The following is a 17,064-nucleotide window of genomic DNA, read 5'->3' on the forward strand; positions in this document are numbered from 1 at the left end:
CCCATATCTACACACAAATAATATCCAACGGTCCAGCTCCATTCCAATCAGCATATACTAAATGGCAAGGTGACATACCAAGCCTAAGGCCAGACCAGTGGGAAGAAATAACTGAGAATCTATATAAGTTTCTGATTTGTACCAGAGATAGATTGATCCAACACAAATTCACACTCAGAACTTATTATACCCCGAATAGACTATTTCGCATGGGCCAAATACCAGCCCCTATTTGTAAAAGATGCGGAGGAGTGGATGGATCATACTGGCATATGGTATGGGCATGTCCCATCATCAGCAGGTATTGGGTGAAAATTACTAGATATATGATAGATACATTGGCCCTCCCTCCCCTACTACAGCCAGAAATATGCCTATTAGGTCTTGTGGATGACCTCGTCCCAACTAACTATGCCAGAATTTTGACAAGATCACTATTATATTATGCTAAAAAAGTGCTAATCATGCATTGGATGGCCCCTCTACCCCCCCGGAAGACTGCGTGGGTAGATTTGGTCAATAAAATGATTCCGCTAATTAAGCTTACATATGAAGCTAGGGGCCAACCAAACAAATTCGATAGAATCTGGGGAGGCTGGCTAGATGCTCATTGACTCAAATGACCTACCTTGAAGTACATATGTGAATAAATTTATATGTTCTGTATAATAAAGTGGAAAACTCAACAATGGCTGTATCCCCCCCCCCCCTCTCTTTCCTTCTGTATCCCAACCCTATATATTGGAAAACCAATAAAAAGAATTTATGTTAAAAAAAAAATAGTAAAAATCCAAATCTGGAGCACCCAAGTCACAACTCCTCCAGTTGTAAAGTGCTGGCTCTTTCTGAAAGCACAGGATCAAGCACAATGTCCTGAAATGGCTGCCTGCATAGAGTAATTTAGTCATAAAACCTATACCATAAAATCATAACAGAATTCCTTTAAGTGAGTACTAAGGGATGCACACTTGGACCCTATATCACTCTAACACTTGTGCCTATGTATAATAAATAACCAATAACGTTTAAAATGTGTCAATAAAATGTTTTCTATTTTCTCTGTATTGTCATGTTTAAATACAAAATAGTCAACTTCCACACTTGTGGATTTTATAGAAAAACATACATTACTTAATTTAGGCATGATGCTACAATGGCATGGCCAAGGCCATAGACATCTTACTTTGCTGGTTTGTACATTTTAGCCAAATGGGGGATTAAAATACATTTTATGGCATTATTGCTTTGGCACTAAAAAAACTTACCCCCATAAGTAATTAAAGCTACTTAAAAAAAAGAGGCAGCAACCCATAGGATGTTTGCTTTTAAACAGGTGACCAGTAAATTGCTGCCTGCTGATTGGTTGCCATGGGGGTACTGCGTCTGGACAAAATTAGTTTCTTACTATTAGTTTCTAGTAGTGTGTTATTTATTCTGATTACACACTAAAGAAAATTGCTTAAAATGTGATCATTTGTCTTAGTGTTCCAAGTTGTACTCTCCTGTTACTAGAAGATAAGGCCAGATTAACTACAGGCCCTCTAAACAAAATGTTTTATTGTCATTTAACCACATACAAGCAGTCATTTACAACACATTTTCTCAGGATGCTGACTTTTAGAATTTTCATACTTACTTATAGTGCTTAAAAATACAAATTGAAGCCTACTTCCACATTGTTTTTAGAATGTACATTGACAAAAGTCATTAATGGGATCTTTTGTGGTACATAGATATGGCATGGTATTTACTTCCTGTTGGATAACTGTGTGTAACTATGCATTTGGATAAATACATGTAGATCAATCTGGAGTCCAGGTAATAACTCATGAGTACTAGATTTCAGAAGCATGGGTACCATGTGTGACTGTATATCTTTATACATTATGGGAGAACTACAATCTTCTTCTCTAGCTTCTGTTGTGGGAACAGAACAGCTCGCATAATGCTGTCCAGCTCTTCCAGGCCCAGCTGAGCATGAAGCACTGATACTGAGTCCGTCTCACACTGAACCACAAACTTCAGCAAACGGTACAAGTCCAGAAGTACATCACGTAACACCTGGGGATAGAATTTTAGGCATGGTGTCAGGAATGTTTAACTAAACATAATTCTAAAACAATAATTTCACATACAATATATTATACAAACACACAAGTATATATTAAAGCTCTAAGCAAATTTAATTGTGGCCAAAATACTGGCATCTTTTCTTCAAGCAATTCCCCAGTTCTGCAATAAAACTGTTGAAAACAAAAATGCTCTACGATTCACATATGTATTTAATTTCTTTGCAACGAAGCAACACAAAAAAAATCCCGAAATCTTAATACATCTCAACAAATATATATGGATCTGAGGCAATTAACAGCATATTTTGGAAGATGAAAGAAATATTGGTATTTTAAGCTGATGACTTTAATTCGTAACTATACTCTGTAACTACACTCATGTTTCTCATTTTATCAGATTGCCTATGTAAAACTAACTGAACGTGAAAAAAGGAAGGAGAAAGGAAAGCAGAGAACAGCCTGATAAGGAATAAGAAATAGCTTAGGTGGACCAGTTCTTGGCATACTCTATCAATCCCAAACAGATGAGGTGGCCGTATGGTAGGTGATCCTCTGCAACATCTGACTTGTAGGCCAAACAGATACATATTTTACATGTGGCCATACAAAAAAACATGCTACCTTCCTATTGTTTTTCATTTGTCTGGGACAACTGCCTGTTAGGAATTGAAAGAACTGAAGAGATACTGTGGCTGTGGCTATTCTTTCCTTCCTCTTCTGCTGATATCCCATGCACCTGGACACATGATGCATTTACAGATTGATATTTTCAAACATAACAGATCATCTGTTATCCAACAGGATTGCAATATGGTCTGTCAAAACAGCCTTCTGACATCCACAGATAGTTGGAGCAGTATGGGCTAATTCAGCCAAACTTATCTGGGCACATAAGCCCAGCTTTACTGTAGACCCCCAAAGCAGGTTTGCTACCTTTTCTGGAAAAAAAATACCAGCCTTCTTATATTTCTATTTTTCCTACTGGTACAATAATTTTTACTGGCCAGTTGGCAACCATTATAACAAGTGAAACACAAATAATTTAAATGCATGAAAGTACATTTTACATTTTAGTCTTTTTACTAATAATTACTTTGATACTGAACTTTCCCTTAAGATGTGCTTTTATTGTATTTCACAAATAAGTGATTATTACAGTAGAGGAATAGAACCACTAACATATGCATTTATGTTATATATATAATTTAATGAAACATGATTTAGCTTTGCAGCTGCTCTGGAATTGGAACAAATGTTAAGCTCACTAAAGAAGTCACTAAAGAATCAATTATATTGATTCTCATGCAATAAACATTAAATTGTAGGAAAAAGCTAAACTTCAAGTACATCCTGATCAGTTCATTGCCATTATTCTTACATGCACGCAAGTGCCTGATGCTCCGTAGGAACCTCAACACACAGCGGATTATTTTAAATATTAACATAAAATAAATGTGTAAATAGTAAGCGATTGTATATTCATATGGGGAAATTACTGAGAAGAAGCAAACTGTAGCAATACATGAAATACAGCTCACTGAGTATTTAGCAATTACCAAAATAATATAACATAAACGCCAGTTTCTTCTGCAACTATTTCTACAATAATGATAATAATGATAGTAATGATTAGTGTACTTTGTTATATGTCTCCACCTCTGGCAGACAGTAACTAGACCAGAGATTGGGAAGTTCTGACAAGAGCTAAGGGACCCTAAAGCCATGCGGCATCACTATCTGTAGATTTCAGATTAGCTAGTGACAGGGGCCCTCAGACAGACAAGCCTTCTTGCTTTTTATAATAGGATGCTGCAGTGCAACTATAAATAGCTACTGGAGGTTTGTTGACTCCTCCCCACCCCACCTCCCTCTGCTAATGAAAAATGAACAGAGCAGCAGAAATTGGCAGTTTATCACAATGAGTAATTAAGAAATTGAATTCACGTTGGCTCAGAGCTAAAAATAACCACATGATATGCTTACTGCAGGGGAAACCCAGCGAGAATTGCAGAGTATCAACAAATCAATCTCTTCTGCTAAGGCAACATATCAAATATACTACAGGTATGGGACCCATTATCCAGAATGCTCGGGACCCCGAGTTTTTCGGATAAGGGGTCTTTCTGTAATTCAGATCTACTACCTTAAGTCTACTAAAAAAAATGTAAACAGTAATTAAACCCAATAGGATAGTTTTGGCTCCAATAAAGACTTATAACGGTATATCTTAGTTAGGATCAAATACAAGTTACTGTTTTATTAATAACGAGAAAAAGGAAATCATTTTTAAAAATGTGAATTATTTGATTACAATGGAATCTATGGGAGATGGCCTTTCCGTAATTCGGAACTTTCTGGATAATGGGTTCCCTGATAAGTGGTCCAATACCTGTGCAAACAAATGGGATTTTAAAAGTGAAAAAATAAAGGAACTGGTTTTGCTTTCGGCTAAAATATTAAGGCAAATGCAAGAGTAAATATAAGCTTTTCTCACACGTGGGTTTGGCTCATGGACTCGCTGCATTGCTCCTACCAATCGATGCTGTGTCAGCACTCTGCCAATCCACCACTGCGCTGCCAGACAATATCCCCTTATAAATCTCACACAGAAGCAACTGAACCAGTATACACTTTCAATTAGCAATCAATAACTGTACACTGACATGGTGTGTGTGTGTATTTATATGTAAATCTGTAATTTGGATCATCATACCTTAATCATTATGTAGGAGATGTAGGTTTCTGGATAAAGGATTCCATACCTATTTGTTACCTCACTCAGATGTACATCTATTATACAACAAAACTGTGACAAATCCAAAAGAAAAAATACGCCACCTAAAAGGTCATGTAGAAGTTAATGGCAGATGTCCTTGTTAAAACTGGAAAATCTTTCTTTAATTTGTGGTTTTAGAGATTTTTCATTCACATGACAATACAAAAAAATCATGTTTTTCGCATTTGCGTCTTTGTTCGTAAAAGCGATTAATAAATTGCTTTTCATTTGTAGTTTTAAAGATTATTAGTTTAGTCATGGTGCTAAAACCACAAAAATCAGAAAGTTAATATGTCTATGAAGATTCTCATTCATTCAGGTCATGATATACAGTATCTAGTACAAATTAAGTCTAAAACAACTGGAGTTTTTTTCCTTGAAAATGTTTCACCACTCATCCGAGTGGCTTCTTCAGTTCAAATGACTGGAAGGGAATTCCCTGGCATTTAAACCCTTGAGGGCAGTACAGTCACAGACATCCAATCACAGTGGTTCCATTGAACTTATTCAGTTAGGTGTTAGCTGAAACTGACAGGTGTAAGAAAGCATGATCCAACCACAATGGTACCATGAGTCTCATTGATGCAGGGGTTAATCCTTCAAAGTACATGACTGTAAGTGGGAACTGTTGTGAAACTTCCGGGGTAAGGATGTCAAAGCGGCATTGTACGTTGATGACAAGCAGAATGTTAATAAATATGGCCCTTAGTGACAGTGTGATTAGTATGCATGGCACAGCCGTCATTGAAAAATATGAAGCTGTTTTATATATATATATATATATATATATATATACCCACACAGATAGCGAGATAAAGAGATAGATGGATAAAGATATATCTACATAAATAGAGATAGATAAGATAGATTAGGACAGATAAATAGACACATACTTCCTAATCATGCATTAACCTTTCTTCTGCCAACCACATATAGCATATATGCTCGCAGAAATATTTGTTATCTGCCAAGCACATATGCCATACGTTTTTTGGCAGATTAAGGTTTCCCTCTGCATGTGCCGTCTCTGCAGAGAGTATGGAGCGATGACAGCCCTCTGGGAAATGAGCCAGGGGGGCTGTCATGTCAGTCCTGCAATGCGATTGTCACAGGACCAACCTCCAAACAGAATATGCGATCGCATCTGCTGCTTCCCCCCCTCCAGCGCCGCTCACTCACTTCCTGCTGTGTGAGGAGCTCTACAAAAGAACCTTCTAGGACCCCTCCATGCGATCGGTGCATCCATCTAACTCCAGGACAGGTAAGTCACTTTTATTTGCACTGCTACAGACACTTACATACATTTACACATACATACAGCACACAATTTAGCACAGTTTGTTTTTCACTCACAAACACTTTTTTTTACTTATTAATTTTACCCCGTTGTCAGTTTTTCCCTAAAAACTATTTATTTTGACAGTGTGACTATTGGATCAGATATTTTGACCACTAATTACGCTGTTGTTTCATTAATTTGCAAAATTTTTGTGGTTTTATTTCATTTTTATCCCTGTATTAGTGTTCCTGTTTTTTAGCATAGCTTTGCCAAGTGGTACTTTGGTGTAGAAAATAACTTACCTATTTTGAATTCATCAGAATGTGTACTTTCCAAAAATATAAAAATATAAGGTTTTCTGGGGGTCTCTGTGTGGTTAGGGGGTGTTACAGCACATAATACACGGTCATTGGGCTTTTTTTTGCAGAAACTGAGTTGGCAGCTGAGAAAATTTATATGCACTATTTTCATTTGGTGCCTCTGTACACCACATACTTTGCGATAAGATGCTGCAAATTGGAAGCTTTGAGCCGTCAAAATCACCAAATTTAGGAAAGATTTGTGGCTTGGTACTTTGGAGTAAAAGACATGGTACCCATTCTAGATGCAGGGGAATGTGTACATTCCAAAAATATATGGCTTTCTGGCATGAGCATACTTTTCACTAGCATTATCCTACATACAATGATGGATATGTATTGATTTTGCTGGAGCTGAAATGTCAGAAATGATAGATTGCATGGGGTATGTTCACACTGGGGCCCTACATGCCACATTCTTAGGTAAACCTATACATATTGAATGTCAAACTGTTCAGTGGACCCCTGGTGTTCAAATTTAGGGTGTTTTATTTGGTTACTTTATGACCTATAGGAGATAAGATACTATAGACTGGAAGTTTTTAAGCGAATTTTTTAAAAAATTCACACATTTTGATAAAAACCAATCACTTTAGGAAAGCATTGCGACTTGGTAGTTTGGAGTAGACAGACAGTGCTGCCTATTTTGGATTCCCCAGAACAGTGCTGTCCAGCTGGCAACCCCCCTCTGTGTGGCCCCCCACCTGTCTGGCTGCTTTGATGGCTTACCTTTGAGTAAGCTTTAAATGGTATCAGTTCTGAGATTAACTGCCTCCCTGCATTGTTCACACCTCAGATTCAGGCTGTAATTACCCTGTATTGTTTAAAAATGTAATCCCCTGTGTTGTTCACACCTTCTAATGCCTGCATTGTTCACCCCCTACAGTGTTCACGCCTCAGGCTCAGGCTGTGATCACCCCCATTGTTCACACATCAGAAATTGTAGGAACTGCCTGCACTATGCTGCCTTTGTGTATGGCACACACAGGGAGCATAGGGTAGGCAGATTATGGAACACAGGCAGCATAGGGCAGGCAGAGTATGGCACACACAAGCAGGGTAGGGCAGCCAGAGGATGGCACACACAAGCAGGGTAGGGCAGGCAGAGTATGGCACACACAGGCAGCATAAGGCAGGCAGAGTATGGCACACACAAGCAGAGTATGGCACACACAAGCAGGGTAGGGCAGGCAGAGTATGGCACACACAGACAGGGTAGGGCAGGCAGAGTATGGCACACACAGGCAGCATAGGGCAGGCAGAGTATGGCACACACAAGCAGGGTAGGGCAGGCAGAGTATGGCACACACAAGCAGGGTAGGGCAGGCAAAGTAAGGCACACAAGCAGGGTAGGGCAGGCAAAGTATGGCACACACACGCAGCATAGGGCAGGCAGAGTATGGCACACACAAGCAGGGTAGGGCAGGCAAAGTATGGCACACACAGACAGGGTAGGGCAGGCAGAGTATGGCACACACAGGCAGTATAGGACAGGCAGAGTATGGCACACACAGGCAGCGTGCTGCCTGTGTGTGCCATACTCTGCCGGCCCTATGCTGCCTGTGGGAGGTGAAACTGGTAGGGGTTTGTTCTGGAAGTTTGTTAGCAGTTTGAAATAGCCATTAAATGGTCCCTAAGGTGTGTAATTATGTTGCTGGGGGTTGCTGTGCTATCCACACGAGGAGGCATATGGATTTAAGGGTATATATTAATATGACATAATATAATTCTTTCATATATGAATAACAGTTGATATCCCCACAGTAAGGACCAAGAATTTGGGTTTTTGCTGTACTACCACCATTGTGATAAAATAGGTGTGGTTTGAAGTGGGTGTGGCATAAAAAAGGGTAGTGGTCAAAACTGGCTTCCATTAGCGGCCCTCCACCATGTATGCTAGATAAATTCCAGCCCTCGGCACCGCAGAAGTTGGACAGCACTGCCCGAGAACCCTTTCTTTCCAAAAATGTATAATTTTCTGGGATAAACCTTCTGTTTTATTCCATATTATGGAATATTTGATTTTTTTTTCATTTTTTTAGACATTTAGAAGCCTATGTCTTCTTACAGAATTGGAATTACACAACAATTCTACCATATTGTGAAAGCTTAGGTTGTCCTGAAAAAAAAAGATGTATTGTTTTCCTGGGTAAACTAAAAGTCCCCCCAAGGAAAGGCCCCTAAAGTGAAACAGTGCAAAATGTTCAAAAACTGTCTGGCAATACAAGTTCCGCTTTGACCAAAATGGCTGGCAATGAAAGGGTTAATATTGTCTTTGCCTCACTGTCATTTAAGGTAAATATGGTATGACTACTCAGCTTATTGCAAACATAAGTAATAAAATACACAAGGCGCTAAGCCTATTAAATCATAGCTACCAATCAGCAGGTAGCTATAGACAAACATCAGATTGGGGGTTATGGCCAGCTGCAAACTTTGCTCCATTCATTACAAATACCAGAGACTACAAGAGGGGTTATAAATATTTAACTTTGGGCCTAGTAACTTCATGTTACACTACAAGCAGTTTGGGAGAAACTTTATGCAACACTTACTTGGAAAAGAGATTAGATTCAGCATAATGCCACTTGGCACGTCATTCTCGATTACTACACTTTATTGTTACCTTTCCTTTGAAATTCATTGTAATTAAAAACCTTTTGTAATATATCTGTGAGATCAGTTATTAGATGCTGTATAACATCCCTGTGTACATGCTATTTCTAAGATATTAAGCTGCATGTGAACATTATGAGTAGATCTAGTTATATGAGGTTTATCCTATTGTTTGTTATATACATGAAACTATTTATAACCTTGGTGTGTGGACCAACATATCGTCAGCCTGTGGATATGCACAAGACTTGGTCTTTGTTGTCGGATATCGGTTGCGTGTGCTTGCATCCGGACGGATATAATGCCTGGGTGCAGGCCTGCACTTATCTGCAGGCTGACAATACGCCCCTTGCCCTTATATTGATGCAGACAGTATAATTCAGAGGAGCAGAGATACTTCCAGCGCAGGCTGTACTTTTAAATTATCCCACTAAGCTGCAGAGAGGACTTTGTATGATCTTATGGTACAGTTCAAGATGTACTGGTTGATCGCAAAGAACCTTCTGGGTGCCGCTGATGTAAAGATAAATGGACAATGTACATACAATGGATATGATCAATAGTGTCATTTGCTGTCTAAGTATAGAGTGCAGTATTTGGAACATTTTGGATAACGTATCACACATCTGTATGAACACACACAAACATGCAAAAACTCAGAACCTTCAGGTCACTCACCTCTGTAGCCTTCTCACTCAGTCCTCTTAAAAGCAACACCACAACGTGAATGGCAGCTCTTCTCACCTGTGCTTCTGGGTCAGTGCGCACCACAGCACATAAGCAGGAGCTAATCTAGAGTATGAAGAGGGGTAAACATGGCATATTATTGCCAACCCAATCATTCTTAGGTAAAGATGGAAAGAATAAACTAGGATTTCACTTTTACCTCATGGACAACTGTGCCAAGAGAGAATTGCAAATGCTGGCAAAGTTCCCCAAGGTTGGAAAGGCTGCTAGCCCTCAGAGAGCTGTCCTGATCCTTGGAGCCTCTCAGAAAGGCATGGATGAGAAGGTCTTTGTACTGCAACACCAGATTACCTGTGCACAGTATAAAGCATGGGTCATTGTTATGATAATGTAAAAACAAGGCATACTAAGTGCTCAAAAATTACTTTATTTTATACAACTAAGCAATGTCTACAAATAAAGCAGTAGTTTATTATTTTAGTTAAACTAGTATCTTCCCTATAAATGTAAAGAATAACAAAATATCATTCTAATAGATGTAGTATTAAAGGAAAACTATACCCCCCAAACAATGTAGGTCTCTATGTAAAACAAGCTCATATGTAAAACCCTGCTCAATCTAAATAAACCATTTTCATAAAAATATACTTTTTTAGTAGTATGTGCTATCGGATACTTCTAAATAGAAAAATGCCATTTTAAGAATTCCACACTACTTCCTGTTACAGTTAGAGCTGCATTATTTCTGGTCATGTGATCACTGAGGGAGCACACAACCCATCACTAAATGGTGGATCAAGGGAAAGGATGTAAAAGGCCTTTATTGCAACCCACACGACATGTTTTGGCATCACAGGCCCTTTTTCAAGTGTGTAATGAAAAGTGCATTAACAAGGTTAAGTATTCATTCTGGGGGTATAGTTTTCCTTTAAAGCAGAGTTAAAGGAAATACTTCAATAATACAGTAAAAATACAGGCGTCATTTAAATCTTCCCTTACAAATAGTGCTTAGTATGATAACTATTAAGAAATATTTTAAGTATCATGTGCCACATGACCTGTAACTTTTTGCATTAGAATTAATGAATCCTCTACTTTAAAATAATATATGATATGTATTAGCCAGTCCCAAATCCCTTGGTTATTTGCCATAAACATGCCCCCCCCACCCATCACTTTGGGCCTCTGGGGGAACAGCTTCTCCAAGAAAGGCAATTATGGTCCAGTCTCTACAAAAAGTCTCTAAAAAAATTTCGTGTGATTTTGTGTGTCGCAGAACAAGAACTTGATATATGCACATATGCCTTATCCTGACTGCTATAAAATAAGTAAGACAGCTGAAAAACACAGCAAGTACAAACCACAAATGCCAAATAAATGGCATGGAGCATGAGTTAAAATGATGTCTCCAGTTATAATCACTATTAGCAAATTATATTTCTGCACAGGTAGGCCTGTTCCCAAACCTGCTAAGTGAGCTTGATGGATGATCCTCGTGGGCTACACACCCAGGAAGCAGCATCTGTACCCAGAGATGAAAGCAATAACTCTGGGAACTGTACAGCTTCCTGCTATTCTTAAGAAGCCTCAGGCAACTGTAATCTCACTAATTAGTTTACAGAGCACTCGGTGCGTTGCTATTATTTTGCTAAAAGGGATACATTGCGAAAGATACAGTTGTGAAAGTAACAGCACAAACCCTGGGATCTGAATGTAGATGCTACAGGTGCTGCTATTGCAGTCATAGTGATTTGGTAATAAAGCACAGTGACTTTGTTGATACTGGCTTATTTGGACAGGAAACACAGTCTTCCTCTGTATGGTTTATTCATAGTCATTACATGTAAAGGTTCCTCCCTTAGATATTACTCTAGCAAGCCATAGTGCAGCAATTGCACACAGCAAAATAGTGAATCTGAGTATCAAGTAAGATTTACAGACAAAGTAAATATGTACTTTGTACATTTGTATTACAAAGTAATTAGTAATTAATTTTGATACATGTTAATGACAGCTTATAAACCAGGGCATTCTACATCAATCAGCCCTGTAGCATCAGGTTCTTTAAGCAAAGAACCTTATTTTCTGCTTGATTTGTGATGACCCCTAAGATTAATTGCTGAACAAAACTGCAACACTGAGCATGTGCAGTGCTTAATATTCCTCCACATCGATTTCTCCTTTGCAAAAATTAGCAGTATTCAGTTATACATAGTTAGAACTTGTACCAGTACCTTTTGCATTAGGATTTTAGTCTGTTCCAAATGCATCAATATAGCACTTTATCTCAGACATGAAATTTGTTTTAGCTTGAATTAAATAACAAGCATTATTATTTGGGAATAGTGCAATAAAATAAAAAGGTCACTTTTTTAAAGTAAATTTTCTAATATACATGTTTGAACTGCTGATGACTTTTTGGTTCACACTGGGACACCTCCCTCCTCCATTTAATTTAACTTTTTATGGGCCAAGGTCATGGGATCTTGCCACACAACATATTTGGCAAAACACAGAACAAAGTGCAACCCAGACCTGTAATACCTATTGAAGAGATATAAAAGGTAGGTGGCACTTAAAGGCTCAATAGGAAAACATCATATACAACATGTGATTTCCACATAGAGATCAATAGTTAATGAATATCTTGTCAGATGAAGGAAATTGAGGCTACAAAAAAAGTATTAATATGTTGTAATTGCACAAACAAAACTTATATACTGCAGTTTTGCCTTTTTAGCTTACATTAGGCCAGGGCCATATGCATGCTGCAGTTTCAGCCAACTGTCATACAATGCTGCAGGCTATAAATTCCAGACAACATTCACTACAGCGGTGTTTGCCTATGGCTGTGGCTAGTAATTGTCCAAAAACACCTGCGCTGGACATTCATGTGATCCAGAATCATGAGAAAATTAAACAGAGGGAAAGACAGGGCAGCCAAATACAGTAGGCCCTATTATAACCGCACTTGATCAGTGCCAATGGCTAAAGGAAGAAGAAAAAACAAAAAAGCCTATTGCACAGCTCTTTAGTTCTAGTGCACGAACATATGAAATTCAGGTGAATTGGCATCCAAACAATTAATGCTATTGTGCCTTCCAAAGCCAACACTGGAGGATGGTTCGAAAGATCCCAAACAGTTTGCAAAAAGATCAGACCAGAGTCCAAATGTGCAGTTAAATGCCTACTTACAGACTCCCATCAAAATGCATTTGGCTTCTGCACCAAAATCTACCCTGCAGCTGACGCAGTGGCTCTGGGTGCAGGCGCTTTAATAGCAGTTAGAAGCGTAGGGGTAGATCCGCCTGGTAAGGCACTAGCCTTAAGGAAGAAATTGTGATGGAAAATGAGATGGATGCAGTAAATTGTAGTAAACTGTATCATGCTACAGAGCCACTCATAAGTAAAGGTTACAAATATAAAAAGCTGCTAGATTAGGGCCAGTATAAATAATGGGGATTTTAATTACTCAGATATTAAATGGAGAAACAGTAATGCCAGGACAGTTAATAGTAACAAGTTTCTTTGCTATGTAACATGATAATTAGTCCTTTGTGTGGAGGGTGAAATATACCTTAGTATAGGGCTGGGCGATATACCGTTTAATACCGAATACCGGTGTTTTTTTTAAAAACTATATTCATTTTTCAGATCCCGCCATACCGGGGTGTCAGGGTACTCACCCGTGCGGCCCGGTCTCGCGCACCTCCTTGCGTGGGATGGTGCGCGTGCGTCAAAGCACACGTACATGTCAAAGCGTGCACGTCCGCGACGCGCTGACGGCGCCGGTTCTGCGCATGCGTGGGGGGTATTTAAAGCTATAAAACGCCTCCTCCTGTGCTATGTTGTCTGCGGTCTTGCCTGGGAAACTAAGCCTGCCTGATTTACCTTACGACTTTCTGTTGCCGATCCTTCGCTTGCCTTTCAATACTGCATTAATTATTCTCCAATTTATTAGGAAATGGGGTTAACACCTAATCATGTATTGAAAAAAAAATACCGTCAAATACCGTGACACTGATATCATTTTGAAAAATACTGTGATATAAATTTTTGGTCATACCGCCCAGCTCTACCTTATTAAATATGTATATCCTTGTATTTGTAATTCTCTAAAAATCGGCAAGTAGCATTTGTTACACACACAAAGAGAGATCACACACACTATTTTTAATGTAACTCCTTTTGCAGGTTGTATCACACACAGAGAAGATAAACAAGCAGTCCCACTCACCTAATACTCTTGTGCATCTCATGAGTGCTTCCCCCACTTTTATCTTGGTCTCAGGTGAATGACCTGTGTGTTCAGTAGGTGCAGTGTTCCCATACTGTGCAACCAGAACAGGCAGCACACATTCAGGAATCTCTCCAGACAGAACAGCAACACCTAGTAAGAACAAAAAATTCTGTAAGCTGAATTTAAAATATATGATGTATATCTTAGTATGTGGGTCTCCATATAAAATAATGAATTCTAAGGAATACAGTGGATCAAAAACAAAGTTTCAAAGCCAGCATATAGGTTACTTCACCTGTGTGAGACTGAATAATTCAGAATCACAGGAGTAGGCTAGTGTCTAGATCAGTGATCCCCAACCAGTGGCTTGGGGGCAACATGTTGCTCACCAACCCCTTGGATGTTGCTCTCAGTGCCCCCAAACCAGGTAATTTTGAATTCCTGCCTGGCAAATTGTGTTTGCATAAAAACAATATGTACTAGCAAACAGAGCCTCCTGTAAGCTGACAGTGTACATAGAAACTGCTTAATAGCCAATCACAGCCCTTACTTGGCACCCCTTATTTTTTTATGATGCTTGTGTTGCTCCCCAAGTCTTTTTACATTTGACTGTGGCTCACGAGTAAGAAAGGTTGGGGATTCCTGGTCTAGATCATAGGATAGTACTGGTACAATGATACAGTGTGCCCTGGCTGGAGCAGTGTTCTATGTTAAAGGGGTGGCTCATGTTAACTTTTAGTATTTTATAATTTGGTCCTTATTATTTAATTTTTATAGTTGATTTGCCTTTTGCTTCTACATCTTTCCAGCTTTCAAATGGGATCACTGACCAGACAGTTAAAAACTATTTCTCTGCGTGCTTACAATTTTATTACAATTGTTACTTTTTAGTCATTATCTTAATATTCAGTACCTTTCCTATGCAAGGAAATTTCGTCCGACTTTGGGAAATCGAAGCAATGCGTATGCCATCCAACCGGCGATTTATATTCTTGCTGGTGGAATGCCATGTTGGGGAGATTAGTCGCCTGCAACAGTGAAACTTTATCACGGGCGAATAATCTCACCACGTGCCACTGCCCTTAAGTAGCCATGTCAAGTAACTCCTACTAGTAGCTTCATGTGTCTTCACCCTAAAAGATGATTAGCTGGATGGATGAGGCTACCTGGCAGGGGCAGCATCTCCCAGCACATCATTACACCGCAGAGATCTTAGTAGCGTTATCCATCAGCCTCTATTTTTCATACATGATTACAGAGAGACATCAATAACCAGGACACACAATTCCTTTAAGAGATTATTTTTTACCAACCTTTACATACCAAGAGGTAATTCAATAATTGTATAATATTAAAAGATAAATTAAAGCAGGAAGAGGCTCCACATAAATGCAATGTGATATTGCCTAGCCGGGCTTCATACTGTGCTTGGCTTGTTTTCTTTGAAGGCAGACCCCTACATGACAGCACTTTATTAATGTTTAGTGGGCACCTCTTAATGCTTAGATCAAAGGCTGCCCTTTACTTGGGCTTCCCATTTTCAGTCTGATAAGGCCCAATAACACAAGCCACATTGTCTGACAGTAATAGAACAAGCACTCTTTCAACCACCTGTGGGCCCTTCTGGGGTCTCTTATCTGCTTATTCTCTACAGCTCTGCAATTAAAAGGAGCAAGGAAACAAGTGAAAGTTGCATTACCTAAAAGAGCTGCTAAAAAGATTACACGCTAAATACTGAAAACTATTATAACAAAAGACACGTGATATAAGGTTATAGTTAAAACAACGTCTTTATGCATTGGATAAGTGTGTCATTAAAAATGGAGGTCTTGGATGGTTACAGTGAAACACTGTGCTGGGGGGTATAAACCCAAAAGCAAAAAATCCACTAAACAACTTTCCGCTAAACATTCACTACAAACAGCACCTTTACTTCTTTAAGGGTAAGGGTAAGGATGTAAAAACAGGTAAAATGAGCAGAAAGTCTTACTGAACATGAGTTCACAAAACTGTAGGAAAAAAAAATTAAAGCAGGTGGAAAATGGCAAAATTTAAACACAATGCCAGAGCTGTGCTGATGGCAGTACTAGCAGTTTGAATGTTAAAGTGAACCTGTCACCAACCTGGGTAATGAAATTGAGCTTTAAATTAAAAAAAATATATATCAGGTCACCTTTAGTGAATACCACATCATAACAATTTAAACGATCTCGAACTGTATGGCACACACAGGCAGCATACAGTGACACAATACTGGCACTGCTCCTACAGTCTGCACAATAACTATATATAAAAAACTTTTTAATGCAGTACCACCTCAGTATATGTTCTTTTTAAAGTGTGCAGGGTTTATTTGTGGGTTTCTACTGCTGTCTGAGGAGTCAAGAGGCGAACAATGTAAGTGATTACAGTCTGAGCCTGAGGTGTGAACAATGTATTGATTAAAAGGTGTTTACAACCAGGGGCTTACATTTTTAAACAATACAGGGGGTTCACAGCCTGAATCTGGGGTGTGAACCATGCAGGAGGCCGGTTAATCTTAGTACTGATACCATTTAAGCTTACACAAGGGTAAGCTATATCAAAGCAGCCAGACAGGTGGGGGGCCGTCAGTTGGACAGCACTGGATTATAGGAATGGAACTTTCATTTGAAGCAACGTAGGTGGTATCCAAGGCTATTGTGATACTAAAATCTACAGTTAGTATTGATGTTGGTATACATGGTTTTTGTATGTGAGTGTATAGATAGTCAGTATAGGTTTGTGTGTGCTGGGTTGAACTTAATGGTCTTTTTTCAACCCTATGTAAATATGTAACTATTTAAAATAGCGTCAGAACATGCAGACTTCTTAACAGTGGAGAAGTAAGAGTCTGCGGAAAGGCTAGCTCAGTCTACCAGACAAAAACCACTAAACATTTAAAAGCATTTATTTTATTTAGATAAAAAAAATCCTTAAGGGTGATGGCCCACAGGGAGATTAGTCACTTGCAGATACATTTTTATTATTAATAAAATTTATTTATAAAGCACCAA

General features: G+C 38.9%; 1 protein-coding gene across 1 annotated transcript in view; it reads right to left on the bottom strand.

Annotated features, from left to right (window-relative positions):
• Window positions 1-1,024: 1,024 nt before the first annotated feature.
• tango6 (transport and golgi organization 6 homolog) overlaps window positions 1,025-17,064 on the bottom strand; it is a 40,216-nt gene continuing 24,176 nt past the window's right edge. The window contains exons 15-18 of the mRNA XM_002936012.5: window positions 14,027-14,179; window positions 9,989-10,140; window positions 9,781-9,894; window positions 1,025-2,061 (exon numbers count right to left, since the gene is read on the bottom strand). Of these exons, the coding sequence (XP_002936058.2) occupies window positions 1,885-2,061; window positions 9,781-9,894; window positions 9,989-10,140; window positions 14,027-14,179 (596 nt within the window). The 3' untranslated portion in view covers window positions 1,025-1,884. The remainder of the gene's footprint in view (window positions 2,062-9,780; window positions 9,895-9,988; window positions 10,141-14,026; window positions 14,180-17,064) is intronic.

Source organism: Xenopus tropicalis, chromosome 4 (assembly GCF_000004195.4).
Source record: "Xenopus tropicalis strain Nigerian chromosome 4, UCB_Xtro_10.0, whole genome shotgun sequence".
Lineage (NCBI taxonomy): Eukaryota > Metazoa > Chordata > Amphibia > Anura > Pipidae > Xenopus > Xenopus tropicalis.